At 41.5% G+C, this 24,086-nt stretch overlaps 2 protein-coding genes across 7 annotated transcripts; both read right to left on the reverse strand.

Annotated features, from left to right (window-relative positions):
* Positions 1 to 1,864: 1,864 nt before the first annotated feature.
* LOC127761614 (uncharacterized) lies at positions 1,865 to 7,301 on the reverse strand. Of its 6 annotated transcripts, none has more exons than XM_052285933.1 (5): positions 6,645 to 7,301; positions 3,584 to 4,215; positions 3,339 to 3,492; positions 2,523 to 3,185; positions 1,865 to 2,447 (listed from the first exon to the last, which is right to left on the reverse strand). In XM_052285933.1, the coding sequence occupies exons 1-5, from the start codon at positions 6,695 to 6,697 to the stop codon at positions 2,123 to 2,125; spliced, it is 1,827 nt and encodes a 608-aa protein (XP_052141893.1). In that variant the 5' UTR covers positions 6,698 to 7,301; the 3' UTR covers positions 1,865 to 2,122. The 6 variants fall into 6 exon arrangements, with proteins under 6 accessions (XP_052141893.1, XP_052141890.1, XP_052141888.1 ...); XM_052285930.1 differs by adding an exon at positions 5,462 to 5,552 and having other exon boundaries at positions 2,523 to 3,492; positions 6,645 to 7,300; XM_052285928.1 differs by having other exon boundaries at positions 2,523 to 3,492; positions 6,645 to 7,300.
* A 7,177-nt stretch (positions 7,302 to 14,478) lies between these two features.
* LOC127762341 (cyclic nucleotide-gated ion channel 1) lies at positions 14,479 to 23,281 on the reverse strand. Its single transcript, XM_052286820.1, has 8 exons — positions 22,993 to 23,281; positions 22,140 to 22,258; positions 21,373 to 21,904; positions 20,300 to 20,512; positions 18,527 to 18,807; positions 18,330 to 18,441; positions 17,683 to 17,919; positions 14,479 to 15,494 (listed from the first exon to the last, which is right to left on the reverse strand). Exons 2-8 carry the CDS (start codon positions 22,166 to 22,168, stop codon positions 14,796 to 14,798), a joined length of 2,103 nt encoding a protein of 700 aa, XP_052142780.1. The 5' UTR covers positions 22,169 to 22,258; positions 22,993 to 23,281; the 3' UTR covers positions 14,479 to 14,795.
* Positions 23,282 to 24,086: the final 805 nt, after the last annotated feature.

The following is a 24,086-nucleotide window of genomic DNA, read 5'->3' on the forward strand; positions in this document are numbered from 1 at the left end:
TCACCGCGGTTTCTGCTCCTCCTCCCGGCAGGCGGCGACGCGGCCGGCGGCGCTGCGCCAGAGCCCCCGACGCTGGCCCGCATCACTACCAAAAATTCTCATCCTCCTCTTCCTCTTCCCCCGATTTTTTTTGTCATGATGTGACCAGGGCAGGGTCGTTGGTGGACCTGCTCCCTTGGTAAGTTTCCCAACTCTGATATCGCATTCTTGCTGATGAAAAAGATCTTCCGAATTGCAACAATCTGATATGGCTCACTGAACTTTTGATCCTTGCTGATGAAAAGATCCTCCAAAATCTTTACTGAAATTTTGCTTCCTGAATTGAGCTTAACTGTTGCATAATGAACTGCGCTTACATGTTGCATACTGAACTGAGCTGGGCTGCATTTCTGTGTCTGAAACAGTCGCTGGCATTGGTTCACGCCGACGTCGACGACGAGGTTCTCTTCGTGCCGTGGGTGTGAGTGGAGACCGACTTCAGGACTGGCGACAACCCGTGGTGGGCGTAAGCTATAACAACATGATCCATATCATCAGCAGCAAAATTCACTTCTATGATCAGCTTGTAGCTATAAGTCCGTTGTACCCTATAAGAAAACGCTGCTGCAGAGAAGGCGGCGAGGCCAGGGGAGGCGACGGCGCTGGAGGGGACGGAGGCGGCGAGGGAGAAGGACCAGCGACAAAGACGGGGATGGAGAGGAACAGGCGATGGAGGAGAGGGATGGAGGGGAATGGTGTTGATTAGGATAGGAAAGGGAGAGGGTGAACAGTTAAATAATGGCAAATTATGATAATACCTCCACGCGAATTATTATCTCTAGACAAATATACCCCTCCACATTTCTACTCCCATAAAATTTGGTGGGAGTAGAACTAGATTTCAACCTTACGATTAAATACGATCAACGGCTCAGATTAACTTCTACTCCAAGCAGAAAGGACCGGAGCGAGCTGCTATTCTGTTCCAAATACCAATTCCTATGATTTTTTTTATGTGTTTTTTGTTTCTATGTTTTGCACAGCCATTCGTTTCTTATTCTTACTATCCTATCATATGTTTTATGTGTTTTTTGTTTCTATGTTTTATCCTATCATATGTTTTGTGGTGCTTCGTTCCAAACAAGCTCTAAAAACGAAGATGTCCTGGTAATCAACCGGGTTTGTGGTCTGTTAGCACGTAGGAATGACTAGGTATTTTAGTTTTTTTTTTGCGCGATGAAAACATTTTAGTTCTGTATGCACCATAAAAATAGTTTAAAGTCCTGATTGAACAGAAATCGAATTTGAAATATTATTCTGCTTCACATTTAGAAACCTTCTTGTCCAACTCAAACCCTTCTTTTAAGAAAGGGGCAATTGCTTATTTGACCCTGTTTTTAACTGTAATTGCCAATTTGACCCTACTTTTTGAACTTTGCTTATTTAACTCTCCTTTTTGAGTATGAAGGTCCGGTCTAACCCTATTTCATTTGGATGAAGTGACGGTGTTAATTTTGTGGTAAATAGTCCATTTTGCCCTTGCTTATTTGACCCTGTTTTATCTTGTTTGTTTGCTTGTTTGACCCTATTTTGTTATACCGTGTATATATTCAAGAATGTTGAAATATTTGTAATAATTTTTGCTCAAGTAACAGATTTGGAATTAATTTGACAGATTTGAACCATTTTGTAAAATTTGACTTAAATTTGACAGAATTTTGTGAAAATAAATTAAATAAAATGTGTCACAATTATGACAGATTTGCCATAAATTTGAGAAAAATGATTCATTTTGACAGATTTGACTAAAAAGTTGTCAGAATTTTGACAAAATGAATTAAACAAAATTTTGACAGCATAACTTCTCATTTTGTGGATTCCAAAGTGCATTCAATATAGCATAAACATATAGCAAAATCCAACAAGTTCATATCCAAGCATGTGACAACATACATCAGTTCAACATGCACATTACTAGGTCCAACATAAGGCCAACAAAAGCACACCACCAAGGCCTACAAAAGTGCACCATTAGGTCCAAAACAACATCACATAGAGGCACAAAGCCATGTCCAACATCACACAAAATGCAGTAAATAGTAGGCACATATTACATGATCCAATCAACAGCCTAACAAAGCAGCTAGCCTACCTCTAGCTCTTCCCCTACCTCTGCCACCTCTCCAGTAGCACCATCACCACCACCACCTCTAGCTCTTCCCCTACCCCTGCCACCTCCACCTCCACCTCCAGCACCATCACCACCAGCACCACCTCCACCATCACCACCAGCACCACCTCTACCTCCACCTCCACCTCCACCTCCACCTCCACCACCACCACTTGAACTTGAACTTGCCCTCCCTCTGGCTCTTCCCCTTCCCCTTCCTCTTCCCCTTCCCCTGCCACTTGCACGTCCACCTCGTGCGTTCATGGTACCTTCCCCTTCACATCCACCTGCGCTTGCGCTGTATATGGGAGCATAAGAAAGTTAGTTTGAGCAAAAGTTATAGATGAACTAAAGTGAGGAAAAATTCACTTACTTAGATGCATGTGCATCACTGTTACTCTCTTGAGTGGCTTTTTTCCTCTTTTGACTAGCTGTAAGGCCTCCTTGGCAATACTTAGCTGTATGACCCAATTCATGACACTCTGAGCATTTTCTTTTTTTCCTTTGGCCAACCTCATCAGAAGCCTTCATCCTAGAGACCCTTGGTCTCCCTGGTTTTCTCCTCAATTTGGGCTTCTTGATTTTGTAGCCTACATCAACCAATGGCCACAAATGCTTGGATGTCATAGGGTTGAATAACCCTGCATATGCTTTCCTGAACCTCTCAACGGAGAAGCATTCATCCATAAAATCACCCATATGTACTTGTCTGCTAAGCTTTGCAATGAAAGCTAAAGCATGGCTACATGGCTTTCCACTTATTTGCCAAGCCCTACAACTACAAGTTCTCTCATTCAAGTTTACTGCATGTGTAATGGTGGATACAGTTACCTCGGCGGTGCCATCTCCACATCTAAGAACTTCATGGTCCTTGATAGCCTTGCTCTGAGCATTAAGATCTTTGGTAATGGCTGGGATTATCTTGCCCTCCATATTTCTAGCAATATTGGCTCTCAAGTCAAACTTTGCAACAATCATATGTCTTATTTTCTCATGCATATCCACAATCTGCAAGTCCTTAGTTTTTGACACCCAACTGTTGAATGATTCAGAAAGATTATTACTGATGTAGTCTACCTTACATAGTTCAGAAAATTTGCTCCTACTCCAAACATATGGATGATTCTCATCCAACCATTGTATTGCATCAGGACACTTCTCCTTTATCTTGTCCATGTGGTATTCATACCTCTGAAATGTGCAGCTCTTGGCAGCTCCCCACATGTTCTGAGAAAACAATGTGCCATGATACTTCTTCTTCATGTTCTTCCACAAGTGCCTCATGCACTCTCGGTGTTCCACTCCTGGATAGACATCATCTACAGCTCCCTCTATCCCTTTGCCTGTTACAACAAAATGACAAGGCATGAGATACAAGTGTACATCACAGTCATGAACAAAAGAATGCAAAACAGAAATCACTTGTTAATATACCTGCATCGGTGCTGATGACCAATCCTGTAGGAGTACCTATGGCTTGCTTCAAGTTCTGAATAAACCATGTCCAACTCTCCTTAGACTCGATTTCAATCACCCCATAGGCCACTAGAAATAGCCAATCGTGGCCATCGATTGCAACAGCAGCTGCCAACTGACCTCTTGACCTTCCTGTCAAGTGAGTTGAATCCATTGCAATGTAAGGACGACATCCTTGCAGGAAACCATCAATGCATGGTTTAAGAGCTACAAAGAATCTCCTGAAACAAACATCCCCATTATGCTCTTCAGTGTCCAACTCAACAACACTACCAGGGATTGCCTTCAGAAGTGCCTCTTTGTAAGTAGGCAATAGATCATAGCTCTCATCCCGCTTCCCATATATCATGTCCATAGCCTTCTCCTTGGCCCTAAAAACCCTGAAATATGGGACATCCATCTTATACTTCTTATTGACCTTCTCTTGCAACTCCTTTGGTCCCAATGTGGGTTTCTCCTTTAACCAGTCCACCACCCTATCAGCTATCCATCCCTTAGAAGCCATTGTATCACCACACTTATTAACTGAACAACAAGTGTGGTCTAGCCCATTAAGCTTAACCTGCATCAAACAATGTCGGGTCCCAAAACTAAAGATTCGGAAACCGACATGTTTAACTGTATCAAGCCCTGGATCAGTAGATTGACACAGCTTCAACAATCTGGATCCTCATTGCGTACATTTAAACAAGGCTCCAAAGAAGATGTTATTACATAAAATAATAGGGGAATTTACAAGATTGTGGGTAACTATTACAGCAGAAGTTATATAGTGACTCAACTCTAAGGTTTTGCTATAGACTTAAACCATCTAACTAATCTAGATTTGAAAACTAGGTTAAAATAAGACTAACTTATATGATTGAACTCCTGGCTTCGACAAGAACTTCAATTTAATTCTGGAAAAGGGGGTTGAAGCAAGGGTGAGTACAACGTACTCAGCAAGCTATTATATTCGATAATGAGTGAATGAAATAGTAATATTTGAGTAGGATTACGATTACTTGCAGAAGGCAGAGAATATAGAAATAGAAAGCCTGATGTTTTAAATGCAGCAGCATTTAGTAAAATCTTGAATTAGGTTTCTAACCAAAGTACCATATGAGTCCCGATACTCAATTCCGTGAGCACGGCTATTCGAATAGATTCAGGTTTACTTTACTACAGTAAATGTACGCTTTACCCGCAATCCATGACATGCTAATATTCATTAGCTTAGTCATGGCAAAGCTTTTCAGTTACTAACATCAGTGGCACCTGTTCCATGAACTCTCATCCTCATGCGCTCTGAACGTAACATTGTCAACAGCGCGAGGAGTTCTGGCATTCCCGAGGTTTTTAGAGAGAGAACTGGTTGAGAGACCCCCGTCTCAACCAGGTTTTCACAATTATATATATACTTGAGCTCAATAAATCATTTACCTGCGCCTCGGTAAACGTCACATTTGCCCTTCGCGGCATATAATTGCCTCCTGCGCGAGGACTTACAATAGAACCACTGTACAGAGGTACCACCTTTGCTAGATAACTTACTTTGCAAGGTCTGTCCCCATTCTAGAATTGTGGTCGTACTCGTTCGTTTGACATAAGTACTTGGTAATAACTATATCGACTGAGACAGTACTAGCCACCCGGAAATCAACCAATTCCTACGTACTGTCCCAATCTAAGTTCATTATATTTTTATGCGGACTAACTAGGCAGGGCTAAGCAAAGCTAACATATCTGGTTTGCTATGTTCAGGTTATGCATTCAAAATCATGTATGAGTAATGCATAGAATAGAGATATAAGAATATGGGATAATTATGCTCAAAGGAGAGGAATAATAACTTGCCTTGCTCCAACGCGAATAAATCAAGGTAGGCAACCTGATTATCCGATGCTCGAAATACCACAGGTTGCCATCCAGAATATAATAGACTCTACTATAGAAGAGGAAGAACCAATTTCAATAAAATCCATAAAATAACAAGAAAACGATAAACAACTAAAAGGGCTAGGGTTTAGGGTATAACCTATCTCCTTTATAGGGTGTAGGGATTACTGGGCTAATATGTGTAGGTTCTAAAGGGTTGGAGGCTAGAGGGGATTAAGTAATAATTGTCACTTATATTTTATGTGTGGTTTTTGGTTTCTTGGAGAATAGGGGATATACCGAATAATCTAACTGGTTAAGTGGATATGTGGCTAGCATTGGTCGAGGTTGGGCTTTGGTAGAAGAATGGCTAGGATTTAGTTGTTCTCGAGTCGATGCTGAAATAGGATAGCATATCAGCTCGTATTTCATGCATAGGCTATGGGTAGTAGAAGGGTAAATGGTTGGTATGGAGTTCGGATAGCAAGCTGATTGAGGTAGGATAAATATTAGCTAGGGTTTAGGTGTTTGCTAGTCGCTGCTAGAGTTGAGCAGTATAACGACTAGAACTGGTATCTTTTCTAGCCGGTATCAACGGATAGTTTAACGGCTAGAGGGATAGGAGGTTTGTGTGGGTTTAGTGGGGCGGAAGTGTTACTCCGACAACCTTGAGTGGCGGCGGAACGGCTAGGATCACACAGAGCCCAATAGCTAACTGTGCGGCGTGCTGTGGAGGTCGAGGGAATAGTGAAGCTCCGACCACTATAGGCATCGAGGCATGGGGTGCCAGGAGCAGCACTTCGACCTTAGGTTTGGTTTTGCCGAGCTTTACAACCAACGGCCCGATGTCGGGGATAGTAAACCACGAGCGTCCCCATGGAAGGTGTAAAGTTCCAACTGGCTGCTTTTTAGTGGCTAAAGGGTATTTTGGGACAAAAGAAAATATTTAAAAAGGCAAATATAAATTCAAACTATATTTGAATAAATTCAAATAAAATTATAAAATATCAAATTTTGTGTCAAAAGATAGGGTTTGAATTTAGATAAATTTAGGTCCAAGTTTCACTGAAATCGGATCTACGGTTTAGGAGATATGGGCTTCTAAAGAATAGGATTTGAATTAAATAGGGAAAATACAAAATGTTACTGTGCAGGGGCCCACCTGTCAGTCTTTCTTTTTCTTTTTCTCTTCTTTCTTCTTCTTCCTCCCGTCATCTTCCTCCTCTCCTTCTTCCCGTGTAACAACACAGAGAGAGAGAGAGAAGGGGCGCTGGGGCTCCAGTGGCCGGGGATCGGCGACGTCGGCGGCGACTTGTGTTCCCGGAGACGCGCACCCGGGGAAGTCGGTGGCTGGCCGAGAGAGAGGGGAAGTTGGCCGGAACGGCAAGTAGAAAAGCTTCTCTTCGGCTGCAAAGGAGGTGTTGTGGTGGTTGCTATGGGGTGGGGGAGAAGGGGGAAACGGGAAAAATGGGTTCGCCGGAGGGAGGCAAAGCCGATGGTGCAAGGAAACTAGGAGGGAAGCTATAGGGGAGGAGATCGACCGCTGGCGGCGTCGGCCGGACTTGGCAGGAGAGAGAGAGCTCGAGGAGCTCGGCTATGGGGAAGGAAACGGGGTCTCTCCGGCTATATATAGGCGAGGAAAGGCGGTGGTTAGAGGCGGTTTCGGAGGAGGAGACGAAGGGGATCACGGCAACGGCGACGTGAGGAAGAGAATGACGGCGCCGGCTTCGTTCTCCTATTGGCTGATGAAGGCGGTTTGGTGCAGTGACTGGCGTCAGCAGGGTGAGGTGGCGGTTGACGTCAGCGGCGGATGCTTAGCGGCGAAGGAAAGACGGCGGCGACGGCTCAAAGTTGCGGGCGGCGGCGGCAAAGCCGCGAACGGCAGCAGTGGTGACGTGGGCGCCATGAATACGGTGGCGGCGCTCACAGGGAGGAGGGAATCGGTTTGGCTGGGAGGGGTAGCTGGGCCGGCTTGGGCCGTGCAAGAGAGAAGGGGAATTCGGCCCAATCTAAATAGGAAGAAAGTCTAATTTTCATAGAGGTTTAATTTAGAGGAGAGTTTGTAATTGGAAGCAATTTGGATGGCTAAGTTTTACAAGGAATTCAAATTCGGAGAATATTTGAATAAGAAGGTTTGAAAGGAAATTATATCCAAATATAATTTCCAGAAGAGATATTTTCTGATTTATTTGAGAGCGATATCTTTAGAGGTGAAGTTTGAGGGAATTTATTTGGAAGCACTCAAATAGGAAATAGGAATATTCAACACTATAAATAATATGGCTCTAGATTTAAATATTTTTGAGTATGTGGAGGGAATATGGAGGGAGTAGAATAAATATAATTTTAGCCCAAAATATATGGCATGGATTCTAGAGAAGTATTTGAGGCTAAAAAGGAAATTTGGATCGAGAATTAAGGATAGGTTTAAGATCAAAGGGATGGGTTAACAATTAATTCCAATAAAATTGGAATGGCTTTGGTTTAGGTTCAAAGGAGGATTTTCTTGGACCAATTCATAAAAGTATAAAGGATTTTCAAACTAAATTTAAATAAAGGAAATATTTGGTCGAAAGAAGGTTTAAGATGCAAAATCAAATCAAAGAGAATACCTCAATTTAACGAGACCAATTTTTAGAATAAAACCACGAAAGATTTTAAATACCAAAAAGGGATTTTATGCATGTTAATTTTAGGAGGTCCCTCTAATTGTAATTTCTTAGGTTTAGGAAGGTTATTAAGAACATAAGAATCGGCATGATGCATATTTAGAAAATAGCAGATTTTCAGTATGTTACAAACAATCAATGGACTTGTTAAAATTCACATAAAGGCACACATGTTAAAATTCAAGATTGAAAGCATGGAAAAAAATCTGCGCACTACATACCTTGCAACCATCATATTTGGACTTGCTGGTGGATGCAAAAAATGTCCACTTGCAACCCTCCTCTGCTCGCCTACACTTTGCCCTAAACCTATCCTTGTTTTTTTTAACAGTTTGGAAAGCATAATCATTCAAGATTGCATGGTGGGTTACTGCTGATTTGCACTCATCAACATCGCGAAACAGCACATCTACATCAATGCATGGATCATTAACATCATATGAAAAATCATGAATATCATCACAATCATCATCATCATCAACAATTTCATCATCAGGTTCATAGCTGTTGTCGGAGTCAGAGCATTCAGAATCATAGCAATCAGAATCAGATGATGCAGCCAAGTCAGTGTCATAGCTACTATCACTTAGTGCCACCAATGATTCAGTTTCGGAATATGAGCCCTCCTCATCAACTCCGACTATCTCATCACTGACCATTTTCCTTGTGGCTCTTTTGGTATGCTTAGACTTTGAAATAGGTGGCTCTACCACTTTAGCTGTGGGTGGGGTTAGATCAGCAGGAGGACACAAAGAAATATGTGGAGCACTTTCAATTTGCAGCTGCACACTATTTCTGAAATTTGGATGGACCCTTCTTTTTGTGGGAGAGCATTGCAATGGGCCTTTAAATTCATCAACATCGGCTTCAATATTGGCTACTTCATGAGCTATGTTCAGCGATAACCACTCATGCAATTGCTCATCACTACTAATCTCAACCCAAGCATCATCACAAACACGCCAGAAAGTAATGTATTGTTTAGAACCCCACACAATTTTAGAGCCGATGAAATCAACTAACTGCAGCAATTTGAAGCTAGCTATGTCCACATCTGTTGTAAAATGCCTACTTGTGAAATAGGTCTTTGGCCCCCCATCTGGCAAACTGAAATGTGACCTTACTCTAACATCAAGAATCAAATTACATGGAACAGGCCTACAAATAGGAGCAACACAAGATAAAGAACAACTTTCAGTAAAATTTTTAGGTGCTTGTAGGAATGGAGACAACATACAACATATAAACCCTAGGTTAGATTAGCAATGGAGACACCAAGTTCAATTAGAGTAAGACACAACATCTAAACCCTAAATTAGCACTGGACACAACATCTATACCCTAAATTTGCATGGTATTGCATCTGTTCCTATAACCTAGCAGGGTCACAACCACAAGCATGCACAGGGTCACAGGATCACAACCACAGGGTCACTGAAAGAGAATAGAGGGAAAATACCTTTCTATGGTAGGAATCCCTTCCATGGTTGAGGGAGCGTCGCTGTCGGCTACCTCCGAGCTAGTAGGAATCCCTTCCATGGTTGAGGGAGCGTCGATGTCGGCTACCTCCGAGCGCTGGCCCTCCTACCGTCACCGCGTGTAGCACCCGCCGCCGCCCCGCACCCCACAACTCGCTGTCGTCGCCCCCACAGCAAGCCGTTGCCGCGCCACCACAGCAAGCCGTCGCCGCGTCCCACAGCTCGCCGCCGCCGCCCCGCGCCCCATCAAACCGCCGCCGCCGCCGCCGCCCTCCACCTCCACGAGGGGGCGCCAGCGGGGCTGTACATCACGCCGCCGCCGCCTCCTCAGCTCGCCACCGCCTCCCCGCACAGATCGGCGCCGCCGCCCCCCTTAGATCGGCGTCGACCCGGACCGGACGCGCCGCCGCCACTGCCCTCCACCACAACGAGCGAGCGCCGGCGGGTCTGTGCTTGACGCCGCCGCCGTCCCCTCAGCTCACCGCCGCCGCCGCCCCCTTAGGCCACCGCCGCCGCACGCATACTCGCCACCGCCGCCGCCGCACGCACGAGTGAGAGAGAGGTGAGACCGTGAGGAATGCACGAGTGAGAGAGAGAGAGAGAGAGTCATAATAGGGTTTGGGCTTTGGAGGGTATTTTCGCCATTAGGAACTCTGCAAAGATTTTCTTTTTTAAAAAATTGAACCCTAACGGAGTCAGCGAAAGAGGGTCAGACGGAAGCTTCGTACTCGAAAAGGAGGGTCAAATAAGCAAAGTTCAAAAAGTAGGGTCAAATCGCAATTACAGTTCAAAACAGGGTCAAATAAGCAATTGCCCCTTTAAGAAACGTTCAAAACATGTCAAGATTATTCCCAAACGGAAGTATCTTCTTGCCTAGACAGAATATTAGTGAGCTGTAGTGACATTTCTTTGTTGAAAAGTTGAAATGTTCTTATGAGAGCGGAAAGTGCTGCCATTTCAAAAGCAGGGAATGTGTGACTTTGCGTCCTTTTCAGCCAATACACTATCATTGGCACGCTTTCTGTGCTTCTAAACAGTTCTCCCTCCATTTTATATTATAAATTGCTTTGTTTTTTTCAAATTTATTTAAGTTTGACCAACTTTAGTAAAAAAATATAGTAGCATTTTCGATATAAAACAAACATATTATCAAAATATATTCAATGTTAAATTTAATAAAAGTAATTTGGTGTTTTAGATGTTGTTAGTTTTTTCTATAAATTTGGTTAAACTTAAAAACATTGACTAGGAAAAATATTAAAACGACTCATAATACAAACTGGAGGAAGTATGATTTTTATAAAAAATAACTTTTTATCAATATTTCTATTAAAAAAAACAAACTTTTCAACTTTCTAATGTTTAGTTTACTCATTTCTGCACTCAAAAAATTGTCATAAATCCATCAGATATAAAGAACAGGCTGAAATCGTCATTTAAAGATAGCAGATATGGTACTTATTAACATAATAGCTTGGCTTTCTCTTAAAGTCTTAATAGTATATACTTATATACAGTAGTATACATAAATGGCTTTCTCTTAATATATACCGTTTTTATCTCTTGTGAGTATCATGTTTCTGTGGCTTTAAAATCACAATGACTATTATATAGCATCTCTTTTACAATGTATATAGCAACGAGGGAGTGTTCGGCTAGGCCCCACCTTGAAGAGAGAGGGAGAATAGAGTAGCAGGGGAGAGATATAGGGCCTGTTTGGTATAGCTCCAACTCCTAAATTTAACTCTAAGAGTTGAGTCTGGAGTGGAGTTGTGGAGCTGCCTAAACCCAGCTCCACAACTCTAGTTCATTTTGTGAGAGAGCTCCACCCAACTCCACTCCCAGTTTTGGTGGAGCCGAAATTGTTCGGCTGAGCTCCAGCTCCAGAAGGGGTGAAGCTGGAGCTAGAGCTGTGCCAAACAGGCCTATAAACAATGGGCTATTTTATTCCTTGTGATAGTTTTTATGGCTAACGGTGGATCATCCAAAATAGATCTATAAGGACCATCTTCACAACATCTTCACAATATACAGGGACGGTTGCTTGAGAGGCTTAAGACCCCCTCTAAGATGTGTTTAGTTCACGCCAAAATTGGAAATTTGATTGAAATTGGAACGATGTGACAGTAAAGTTGGAAGTTTGTGTGTGTAGGAAAGTTTTGATGTGATGGTAAAGTTGGAAGTTTGAAGAAAAAGTTGGGAACTAAACCAGGCCCTATTTCTACATTTGTGAACGTCCTAAGTCAACGTGGGTATAGCCAATCAAACAATATGCATAAACTAAACATTGTTTTGTGGTAAAAACACCAATTCAAACAACACGCATAAACTAGACAGTGTTTTGTGTAATGGTAGTTGTAGGAATATTAGGGCCCGGTTTAGTTCCACAGTTTGAACCCCCAAAACGTCACATCGAACTTTTCTACACACACAAACTTCCAGCTTTTCCGTCACATCGTTCCAATTTCAATCAAACCTCCAATTTTGGCGTGGAACTAAACACACCTTAGGATATGATCAGTGGCGACACTAGAATAAATCGGAGGGGGGTGCACCACCTCAACCGTACATGTAGTGGTACACGGAATTTTGAAGACATGCTATACAAGATAACAATAGTCGATAGACTATCAAATGTTAAACATCATACTAGATGATGGCTAAGTGTATGATGAAAATGTAATTAGAAATTCCTACTTTATAAAATGTAAAGTGAAGGGGGCACAATAAAAAAGATACTCAATATTGCAAGACACATTTAACCATTGAATAGATACGTTTGAGAGGACATGAAAGAAGAGATTGAGAAGATACGTAAAATAAGGTAAGTTATTAACGTACTGATTAACTGAGTATTAGTTATTTCAAACTGAAAATAGATTAATATGAATTTCAAAGCAGTTTTTTTATAGATTTTTTTTTAGAAAAACACAATGTTTAGCAGCTCAGGGGGAGCTTGCATATGAAAAACGAGGGATTTTTGTCTCCCTTATGCATCAAACTAACGCACCTAGACTAGTTAAGTGGGAGTACTATATATTGGTGTGTGATAAAATTTAAAAGTCAAGGAGCTAGTGCCATAACTCTTCAAATTGAAATATTAGTACTTAGGATTGATCTGCAATATTACTCCACTTTCCTTAATCCCAGTTCAACAGTATAATTATTTAAATCCTAAAATACTGTCTAGAAACATTAAAAATAAAAACTAAAATTGAATTTTGTATCTAAACTTTAAGATTTGATGTGAAGAAATCAGACAAACTAAAGAAATAAGATGACGAAGTTATATGCTCTTGCCTCTATCCAATCAACTGGCGATAGACATGATCAGTAAAACGAAAAAACAAAATAACAAAATAGTAGGCTCGTGCGACCAAGTGGCCATGCGGCCGTGCGGTCGTCCCGCCGCGCTCTGGCCAGGCATTGGGGTTGCGCTTTGGCCAGGCATTGGGGGTGCACGTAACCGAGCTGAGGGGGGTGCACATGTAGCAAAAACAGAACATCAAGTACTGAAAACAGAAATACATGGTTCCTGTGCACCCCTCAGCCTGTATAGCTTCGCCCCATAGAAAAGATTTGATTAGAATCTTTTCTTATCTCTAATACCTTTCAATTCTCTATCCGTGTAAGAGCATCACCAAGAGTATCCTAATATTTCATTCCCAAAACTATTTTTATAGGAATCCTAAACAAAATTTGATGTGCTAAAATATTGATCCCTCCAAGAGATTGTCTAAAATTGACTTCCTAAAACTAAAAGGTGGGCCCTCTACAAAACCACTAACTGAAATTTATTTCCGTCTCTCCCTCTGTGAGATCACTCTCGCGAACTCCTGATCGCGGCCTCGACAACAGCACATCAACAGCAGCACCAGCTGCAAAATTCAGGAAAAACAGTAGAGAACAATAGCACGAGAACCAGCAAGCAGCAACAGATACCTTAATCTTCAGCAAGTGAGTTTGAGCAATGGTGCAAGAGCAGAGATTGGGATCATTCACTTGCATCGCTGAATGAATCACCAACGGCAAACTGCTTCGACGGATGAACTCATCTTCATGAGAGACCAATCCCAGCAAAAGGAATGAGCAACTCCGGCCGAGTCATGGATGATGGGAGCCGATGCAGGCGGGCTGATTTGCGTCGTATCGAGGCGGTGGCTCAAATGGAGGCAGCGAAGGTGGTTGGGGGATAGACGAGGAAGTTCACCGGCTGCAGTGCAGATGGGGCCGCTGCCGCTGCCAAAGCACAAGCTGCCAACACCGGAAAAGCTTTGGGGAGCGGCGCATGATTTCTAGCCGGCCGCGGCCCGCGGGGGAGATGGGGCTGCCTGCAGGACACCACGATGAGGCGACGAATGACCTCGCGGCGAACCCCAGGTGAGAAAATTTCATGTGGCGCGGGAATTCGCTCAGGAGAGGGAGATTGGGAGCTAGCGCCTCTCCCCACTTGTGGAGAACGAAGAATCCGGGCTTGGGAATTCCAACCGGTGGGAGCTTGGCTAGGGATTCTGTTGGACTGGGTTTTTGAACGAAAATCCCCAAATTTCAGGATTTCAGGATTGGAAACCATATACAGATACTGTTGGTGATGCTCTATCTATAATCCCTATATATAGCAGCCTAGGAATGAATTGGTATGCTTGTTGCTTTTCTTTTTTTATTATTTTTGTTGAGACGCAAACTTTTGTTAAATTTGCAGATGACAGCAAACATGTGCAGCAACTACAAGGTACACAACGGCCAAAGAAGTGGTTAAACATGAAGCGATGCATACCATGTTTATCCAAAAATGATGGGAGGGTTTAATAACATCATACATTGCATTCAGGGGGAAAGAAGTCTATCATACATACAACGCCCTCGTGATCAGTTACATTTACAAGGTCTTCCATTTCAAGGATTCCCCAGAGGCAGGAGTACAAGAATACAATGTGGAAGTGGAATGCTTATAATACATGCATTCCATGTACAACACAAATATTACATGTATAGATGAAGATCCAACGGTAAATCGAATTATCTTATATAAACCAAAAGGCTTGGAACCAAATGGTCTATCTATGTACAGAATTCAATCATATACTGAAAAATGGTATATCAGCAGGGGAGAGAGAACTTTTACCAGCTGAAGCATCAATTTCTGCATGTAGCAAAGTATGGACATTACTGATCTTCAGCGAAAAAGTTCGGTTCTGCAGGCTTCTGTAATAACCTTGCAGGCACTCTTTCCTGCAAACGGGCCTTTCGAGTGGCATTTCTCCGTAAGATCCGCATCATATTACCAGCAAAACGTGAAGCATATAGCGCCGCACCAAGACTGAGCGAACTCGAACCATCACTGACAATTGCCGCTTGCAACCTCTTCTCCTTCTCAAACAAAGTATCCTCCAGTTTCTTTCTGCAGTATCTATGCCAAGCTGCCTGTATAAAACAAGCTGCCCAGGTTCTCCATTGCTGTGAATAGAATCTAAATGTATGCTGGAGTTGTTTGCTGTGGAGTCTCCTGAATTGGGTGGCTACAAACTTCAAGTCATCAGCCCTCAAAGCAAAAGCTTCGACTTCAGACAGCGTTTTCACAGTCCTGGTTGAGCTGGGAAGGTTTGAAGCTGAAGTAGGGTCAAGTGCCCATGTGAGAAGCTCTTCACCACAAAAATCTCCACCTTTGATAATATTGGAGTTGAAAAAGCCAGTCTGTCCACCATTTGTCGTCATACTCTCAAGATTTCCTCTCATGATGAAGAGCATTTCATTCACTGGGTCTCCTTCGCGAATGATGCAGCTGCCTTCTGTGTACAGCATGGGCTTTAGACGATCACACATGGCATCCAAGAGCTTCTCATCCATGTTTTCAAACATTGGAACCTGCAAATGGTGAGAAAAAGAATGAAGGGATTAATTAACTAAAGGGATAGCCGGTAATTATCAGCTAACTAGGAATCTTTGTATTAAGCCATCAATGACCTCCATTGGAAAAGTATGGGTGTGCCTAGTTCACGCCAAAATTGGAAGTTTGGTTGAAATTGGAACGATGTGATGGAAAAGTTGGAAGTTTGAAGAAAAATTTTGCAACTAAACACGGCCTATATTGGATATGTAGGTCCTCAAAAGTAATATTCCTTTACTCTTAACTTGGTAGTGGATGGTGCATTCTACACTCAACGTCTCAACCCCTCTCTATATCTTTTCTGGCTGCAAATATGTAGGTATATGTGTATTGTCTCTACTACTTTTACCCCCCAAAAAAAATCATATTTGCACGAGTACACGCCGATGGTTGATTCGCTATTTGGCACCATGTAGCCACATAAAAAGTAGATTCTAGGATATTTATTTATTTATATACTCTGGAGTCTGGACTAAAGTATACTTAGTAGGGATCTGTTGTAATGCACGGTTGTGATGCTAATTAAACAGAAAAATGATAGGGAAGGTTTCTGCAGTCAGCTCTGTGTTGCAGAGTTACTAAAGTTGGAGCTCTGTGGCAGGAATCCAGGATAGAGAGTAGAGTACAAGTCTTGAAAGGCTGAAACCAGTTTTGCATATCAACTTTAAGAATTGGTGTTGCCGTAAGCATACTAGAGCAAACTCCTTTCTCCATGCTTCACAGAGAGGAACTCCAGTGTTGAAAGTGATACGATCCCATTGTTTCCAAGTTTGTCTAGAAAGTTAGGATGGTTTATTTTCCTAGAAGTAGCATAGCGGAATGCTGAGATATGTCTTTTGCAGAATACTGGTCAGTGGTCATTAGAAAGATATGTTCCATATTACATGCAAAACCCACCAGCACACTAAAGGAGCAGCCAAAGCAGTGAACCAGTCATGAATTTGCACTTTGATATGGCAACAGGATTTCCAAAGCAATATGAACAGTCATAGAACCTCCCTATTGTTGATGATCATATTGTAGACTGGTTTATAGTTGAATTGACAAGTATTCAGAAGCTGACAATACAAATTTTCTAAAAATTCATATGGCGCTTTATAGAATACATGGAGAAGGAAACAAACAATAGGGTAATTGTCTGGTTTGTTCAGATAGATTAGACTCAATAGAGGACAACAACGAGTGGCTGACTTTGCTGAATAGTTCGTGGTAAAACAATGTCCAAGAGGTAAGCTGGAAATGAGGCGACTTACAAGGGATGGATCTTTCAGTCAGCTGGTACAGTCCTGGCCTACATTTGTAAAACAATGCCCACGAATTGTTCATTCCATAATACATGATTGCAATCTCCCATTGTCTTCCTTCAGTAAATTAGAATGGATGCTCTAAATGGTATGACTATGCTACTTAAGTGTACACACAACCAAGACCAACTCAACACAGACACAGTCCAAAGCACTAAATGTTCCTATCTTATTGAAATTTGGTCGGTCAGTCTTTCAGCCGGCCTGGCAGAAAAAACACTAAATGTTGGACTGTCAAAAATAGTACTTTAGTACTCCCTCTGTCCCAAAAAGATTGCAATTTTAGGAGTGAGGGGGGCAAATTAGTAGGGAAGGGAAATGACCTAGATTGATGAAACAAAGTTATACTATAGGATTGCATTTTTTTTTGGGACAGAATTTGAATGCTAGAATTGCAATCTTTTTGCAATGGAGGGTGTAGACTTTAATTGGCTATACTAAACCAGATTACTGATTAGACTTCAGGAACTGCCAGACTTACACTATGACCCAGAAGAGGAAAGGTCTGACACAAAACCAGAAAGTCCAGAACTAACATCTGACAAAACCAGTACAGATGCAGCTATTCAAAATAAGCAAGAAACTTGGAATTTACAAACCACATGCAAATTGTTTTTATGTAACAATCTAACTAATGGTCCTTGGGAAATAGAAGGCAAGAAATCAATCCTCAACATATGATTTGGCATGACATGCAGTTGGGCTTAGTGTTGATCGTGGAAGATGCATGTTGTCTCAAGATGAAGGTATGAAAGATTGTGCGAGTCTCAAGAATAACCCTTTTCATATACACCCAGATGGGACAAGAATCAGGATTCTCTCAAAACATAGTAGCAAATTATGCAAAGGTATGAGAAAATACCCTCATGAGAAGCGACAGGCAAAGATGCCTCTTTATCTCTCTCCTAAGATTCTTAGGAAGATTTGAAAGAAGGCCCTCTTCATCAACCCCTCTTGTTTCTTGCCACCTATATTGTTCATGACGCAGTATTCGCTCCTTGAGGTTATCAGGAAGTAATCGATGTGCCATCCATTGCTCTGTGTCACGCCGTTTCACTCTCATTTCTTCTATACGCACAGAGGCAGATTGTAGATAGGTCTACAAAATACATGCAATAGAAAATTACGAAAGGAAGAAATCGAGCCGCTTACACATTTAATTGTCATCCCGATTACACCTTGAACAACAGAGTTGTTTTCATTACATGTAATATAAGTAAATAGCATTGCAAAAAAGGAGCTGTTTAACCCTTTAATTTTTAAGGAGAAAAAATGATACATAAAGAGAATATGAATTGGCTATATAACTCGTTAATTGTGGCTTCTATTGAAAAGACAATATGCATGCCAGAGAATAGATAAAGAGAACATGCATGTCAGAGAAACACATCTACAGTGTACTATTTTCATTAAAAAAGATACTCCACACAAGTTGCATATATAAAAAATATTAACTACTTAATCCAATTATGATCATAATAAAAATATGACAGTTGATATATTCCATACCTGCACATTACCGATAAGGAGTGCAAACAAAACTAGACCTGATGTCGAGACAAAAACAGCAAATAGATTCTCCCATGTATACGTGCTTGTCTTAAGATTTTGACCAAGAGAACTGCAACAAATAAAAAACTATATAGAAACAATATTGAAGTATGTGTTCTTCAAGGGAAAATAAAATGAAGGTTATTTCTACAGACCTTAGATTTTGCAGACCCCACCAAAAGCAATAAAACAATTTTTCAAAGAAACTCGTTGATTGTGAAACATTTTGAAGAGCTGGAAGATAAATTCCGAAAGTTGGATCTGCATTGTCAGTTCCATTTGTCGGGCAAAAATCTTGTAAGAAACTGTTATTTCTAGCTGCATTACTCCCACAAAATAAAGATCCCGAATCACAGCCATCATGTCTACTACATGCATCTTTCCAACAGGTGTCTTCTCGTTGAATGGAAAGAAGGTACCAAAGAGCTCCAAGGACCTGCAAGCATTTAAAGCATCAGTTAGTAATATCTTGACCATGAATAACAAAATATGTGCAAACTGACTAGCCTCTTATGAAGAACTGAATGGCGTATCACAGGCATGCATCTTTTATTTTATTTTATTTTATTGCAGTATATCTACAGGTACCAGATGCTTTTGCAGACATTTTGGATATGCCTTGTTTTTTCTGAAAGTTATAATGGAGCAATTAAGTGACTGTCATGGGGATTGGGCTGAGAGGTCAAGGCCCCAGGGCAGCCCACCTGTCAAGAGAATGATATCGCCGCCTCGTACACGCCTACATGATATGGTATTGGTTGGTTAGAGTCTGTTGGATAGGATTAGACTGGGCCCTTCCTTCCATCTATGTAAGGATGGATGTAACATCGTTTGGATCAGCAATGAATTCAGAATCAGTCTCCCTCAACCTAAGTCCTCTCTCACCCCTAGCAGCCATCGCTGCCCCGCTATCCTCCTGGCAGTGTTTATCCCTATGAACCCTGGCCCATAACAGAGACAATCAGTTCTTCAGACATCAACATGGTGTCCAATATACTTGCCCATGCAGAAAGGGTAATGTTGGATGCCCTCTATAAACCCAGGGGACAGGCTGCAAGTTCTAACCCCAGTGTGGGGCAGGCTGTACATGCACATCGCAACTTGGTTTTTGGCTGTCGCTTATCCAGAAGAATTAAAATGGGCCTGCACTCATCCTATAGACCCTGAAGCATCATAATATCATTTGATACAATTTCATGTATCAACCCCATGCAGTAACAAAGTGGCCCTAAACTTAGGCTAACTTAAGCTAAACACAGTGTTACCACAAAGCCAACATGCGTCAAACCCAACTCGGATTCATATGTCTGATTCGACATGAGAAATACTACTCGGGATCGGACATGGGTGTAGAATCCAACTCAGACTCTGGGCATCCAATTCAGCAAACAGTTCCATTGATTGCTAAGAGGATATGTCCAAGATATGATCAGCTCATCCACATATACAGATAGCCAGATATTGTATGTATGGCATGCCTCACTGTGACAACACATTTTATTGTTTCTACTACGAAATACGATATATAGTTGCCTCAGACAATATAGAGCAGATTGTTAAACTAAAAACATGGTTGATACTGGATAGTGGATATTACTATGGTACTATTGTGCTGAAAAATCTACATTAAACATGTTGATCTTTATTTCAATGATGTGACAAAGCTGAAGCTAACAAGCATAAATTCTTCATGGACACGCATCTATGAGAAAAAAAGAATCCCCATATGACACTTTTTTTAATCTTTGTAGATCTATGTCCCAAAAACTAAATACTAAAGTTCATTCAGGTAGAATCTTTCACGACCACAAGCAAAGAACTATTGTCAAACAATATTCACTGAATTATCACCAAGAATGAAAATTAGGCAGAAGATATAAAATGGCCCAAATTAGCATGCCATGTAATTTGTGATGTAGAAGACTTACATGACTAGCAAGCATATAAATTAAAAGGTTAAATGCAGCACCAGCCCATGCTGTCTCTGTAATTATACCAGCCGATCTGGTGATTTGAAGGTACAATGGTATTATTCGAATCAACCGAGGTACATATTGACAAATAACTATAACCATTAATATATTTTTTGCCGTCATAACTGAGGAGCCTTGCAGACGGGGTAGAACTACCAATACGAGCACCTGATAACAAAAATAAATATTGTTACAACTTAAACAAAAGAGATCCTTAGGAATGATACATCAAGTCAACCACATAACACTTGAATGTTTGTTCTACCTTTGCAACTCAAAACAACCCGCACATGAAAAAGGAACAAAATAATTCATAGAATGCATATTCCCAATTTGTTCCCATCCTTACTTGTCTAAAAACTTATTGCATGCATGATTGAGTCAAACATGTATATGTTTCATGCATAATAAAAACCAAACATATCTTCAGTGCCTATATTTTATTATCTTCTGGTTTGTATTATCCATTCAATTGAATCCCCCACCTATGATACAACAGCTCTATCCAATTTGGCCACTAGAAAGCATGGAAGTTCATCAAACCATGGTGTAGTGGCACGATCAGTAGCTGCAGATCAATCATAAATACATGTCGTTTTGCACATTGACATGATACCTTAAAATTGAACTTTGACCATAACTAATTTCTATTGTATTATATTTAAGACCTGGTAAATTTGAAATATATGGAAGTATTTCTCAAGAAAAATCTATACACATTATCTTCAAATGTCCAGTCTGAATATGTAAGTCCAAAGGTTTGTGACAGGAGGGGGTAGAGTACACCAGAGCCAAGACAATAGTTCTTCAAAGTTTTTTTGAAGTGTCCAGTATATCTAACAGCTACATTTAACTGATTACTATTGCGTTCCTTAAAATCGTACATGAGTAAAGTAGTACAAAAGTGAATGCATATTAATATACTATGCAAAGAACCTTTATGACCCTAACAAACACCAGACTTATAAGTAGCTCATTGTTTTAAGTGCTCAGATCTAAAAGATTAATGAAGTAAATTGCAGATGTACCTGAGGAAGGGGCAGAACAGCTAAGAAATCAATCAGAAAATATGTTGATAGATACCGCTTTGCTATTGCAAAGGTGTCCTCAACCAAGACACCTCGACCAAACACTCTAGAGGAAGGAGCAATAAAGCCTGTCCTGAACTGAAAAATTATATGGAGTAAATAGAATATATCTGTAAAAAATCGCAGGACACTTGCTATGATTTCCAACTTTTTGTCCAGATATAAGCAGATATTGTCACCATCAATCACTGGAATATAGAAGAATAACGGGTCCACAGAAACTGCAATAAGGCATGATATAACAAATATCTTGTTCCATCTCTGCAAGAATGGCCCTTGAGGATCAAGAACTCTTGTTTTGGACTTCTTTTCCTCAGAAGCTGGTTTGTTGAGGGTTTCAGGATGTGAGGAATTCCCTAGGAATGAAAAGGCTCCTACAGTTCTATCCATTAGCGAGTCAAACACATTATGCCTTCCTTCTAAAACTGTCTTTTCGGAACCAACAGAATGTTCTGATCTCCAGTCATGAAATCTGCACATAAAAAAAATAGCAGGTCAAAGTACTCCTCGGAATAATGTGCATGGCAGCTATTTATATTGCAACATTTTTTCAGTGTAGTAGAATAAGAAATTTCTGTAAGCCATAAAATGAACCAAATTGTTAGTCATGTGGAGTAGGCCTTCATGAAATCTGAACGAAATAAAAATTTTGTTTCAGACACCAACACACTCTTGGATGTTGGTACAAGGAGTGCACAGAAGCTGACCTCACATATTTGTCCTCTCGGAAAGCCATGGATTCCACCAAACACCAGCATGCAAAACGAGACCAACAAGGCAGCAGAAAGGGATCAAATCTTCAATGTCGCATTGCAGTATCAACTCCCTGACGGTCACCAACCATAAATCAGTAGCATCCCTCAAAATGCAAAGATAGCAAGTACAATAAACTGGACAAAAATTGTGTGGCCCAAAGACCAAGGAAAGAAATATCAAGTCCAATAACGCGACAAAATGTAGATAAATCGCTAGTTTCAATAGGAAAATTATCAGTCACAAGTGAAATGACAGCTGTGCAGCTTGTAATTAGGCAACAGCGATAAGATAAGTTACTCCACCAAAACAAGTAATAGCCACATAAAGTATAGATCGAGTGGTAACGTTAGCATTCAACAATTCGGTTACAAGTGAGCTGAAAGTGGAGCTGCAATTTCCTGCTCAGCTTCAACAACTACCGAAAACATAACCGGTTTGTGCGCTTGTTGGGAAGAAACAGCCAAAACAAAGAAATCTCGCGGAGCAGAGAACAGTAACTAGTACATGACGAGAACCCGGTGCCCTGAATCCGAATCAGTTCATGGATATTCACACTACGGGCCACCAGGGCCACCAATTCCACTAGTGAATCGCGCAGGGACGACGGGGATCATTCCCAAATCCTGAGATGCTGGAGCCTAGCTTCCCACCTAACCAAAATCCGCGAGACCTACCCCGACTGATTAAGATCTGAGCGAGAAGCGGCGAGCAGACGAAGTAGATCGGGGGGGGATAAGCAGGAGCTATCCCCACGGCGGAGGGAGGGAGGGAGGGAGGGAAGAAGGAGGAGGAGCAAAAGCTTACCGGAGGGGCGCAGGGCGCTGGCACGGCGGCGGAGGAGGTGGTGGTGGTGGAGAGGCTACTGCAAGCTGCTGCTACGAGGAAGCGGCGGCGGAGAAGGCCGCGAGACGCGAGGGGGGAGGAGAGAGAGAGAGAGGAGAGGCGGAGTTCAATGCTGGCGCCGCATGATGCGGGTGGTGGCGGTGATTGCCGTACGCCGTAGGGAGGGGACGGGAGGTGGACTCCAGCTCGACCAGACCCGGTCAGTCACTTGCCTATCGTGAGACGGTCTCGCTTCGCAACCAGCCGTTCCCCGTTCCGTCTGGCCACTCCGGTGTTTGCTTGGTAAGCCAGTCGCTTTTCTAGTTCCGTACATTTAAATTTTATGCAGCGAAATCAATTGTATCGTGTAATTATTAATACTGTAACTGATATCGATAAAGTTTTTTTTGACTATCAAACTAAGAATTCATAAAATAAATTATAAACTTCTTATACATTAACCAATACATAATAATCAATAATAATTGAACATATATTTATGAACGAACTAAAATCGCTGAACACACGTGACTACTCCAAAATCCACAGTCTATCGTCTCTTTTTCCATCGCTTTTCTCCCTTATCTTTCTCTATCTATCTAAACTGCATCATGTTCTCAAAAGAAGAGAAGACGAAGGTATGTCTTGGATCTGGATTAGTGTGGCTTAACTACACATTTACGAGGAACCGTTGGTAAAGGTGGGTAGGCGAAAAACACCATGACACAAAGAGGCGGAATTCAATGCTAACTTATTACGTGGAATGACGCATTAATCGTCATACAATATAAGGAGAGGGGAGGTGAACCCAGCTCGACCAAATCATCAGGAGCCCTAATACGATCATGCAACCAAACATCCAAAATATTCCATATTGCTCAAGTCACACCATTGATATGCTTGTCACGAGCTCATCTCTAGATATGTCACTGTACCATCTTCCAGTATACGTCTTCATTACGACAACCTCCAACCATTCCAAATACATGCCACTACATCTGGTTAATCGCTAAAAAATCATATTAGAACTAGATAGTGATAGATTTGTGAGCCATATCATTTAATTTACGAGACAA

This window comes from Oryza glaberrima, chromosome 2, assembly GCF_000147395.1.
Source record: "Oryza glaberrima chromosome 2, OglaRS2, whole genome shotgun sequence".
NCBI classification, from domain to species: Eukaryota; Viridiplantae; Streptophyta; class Magnoliopsida; order Poales; family Poaceae; genus Oryza; species Oryza glaberrima.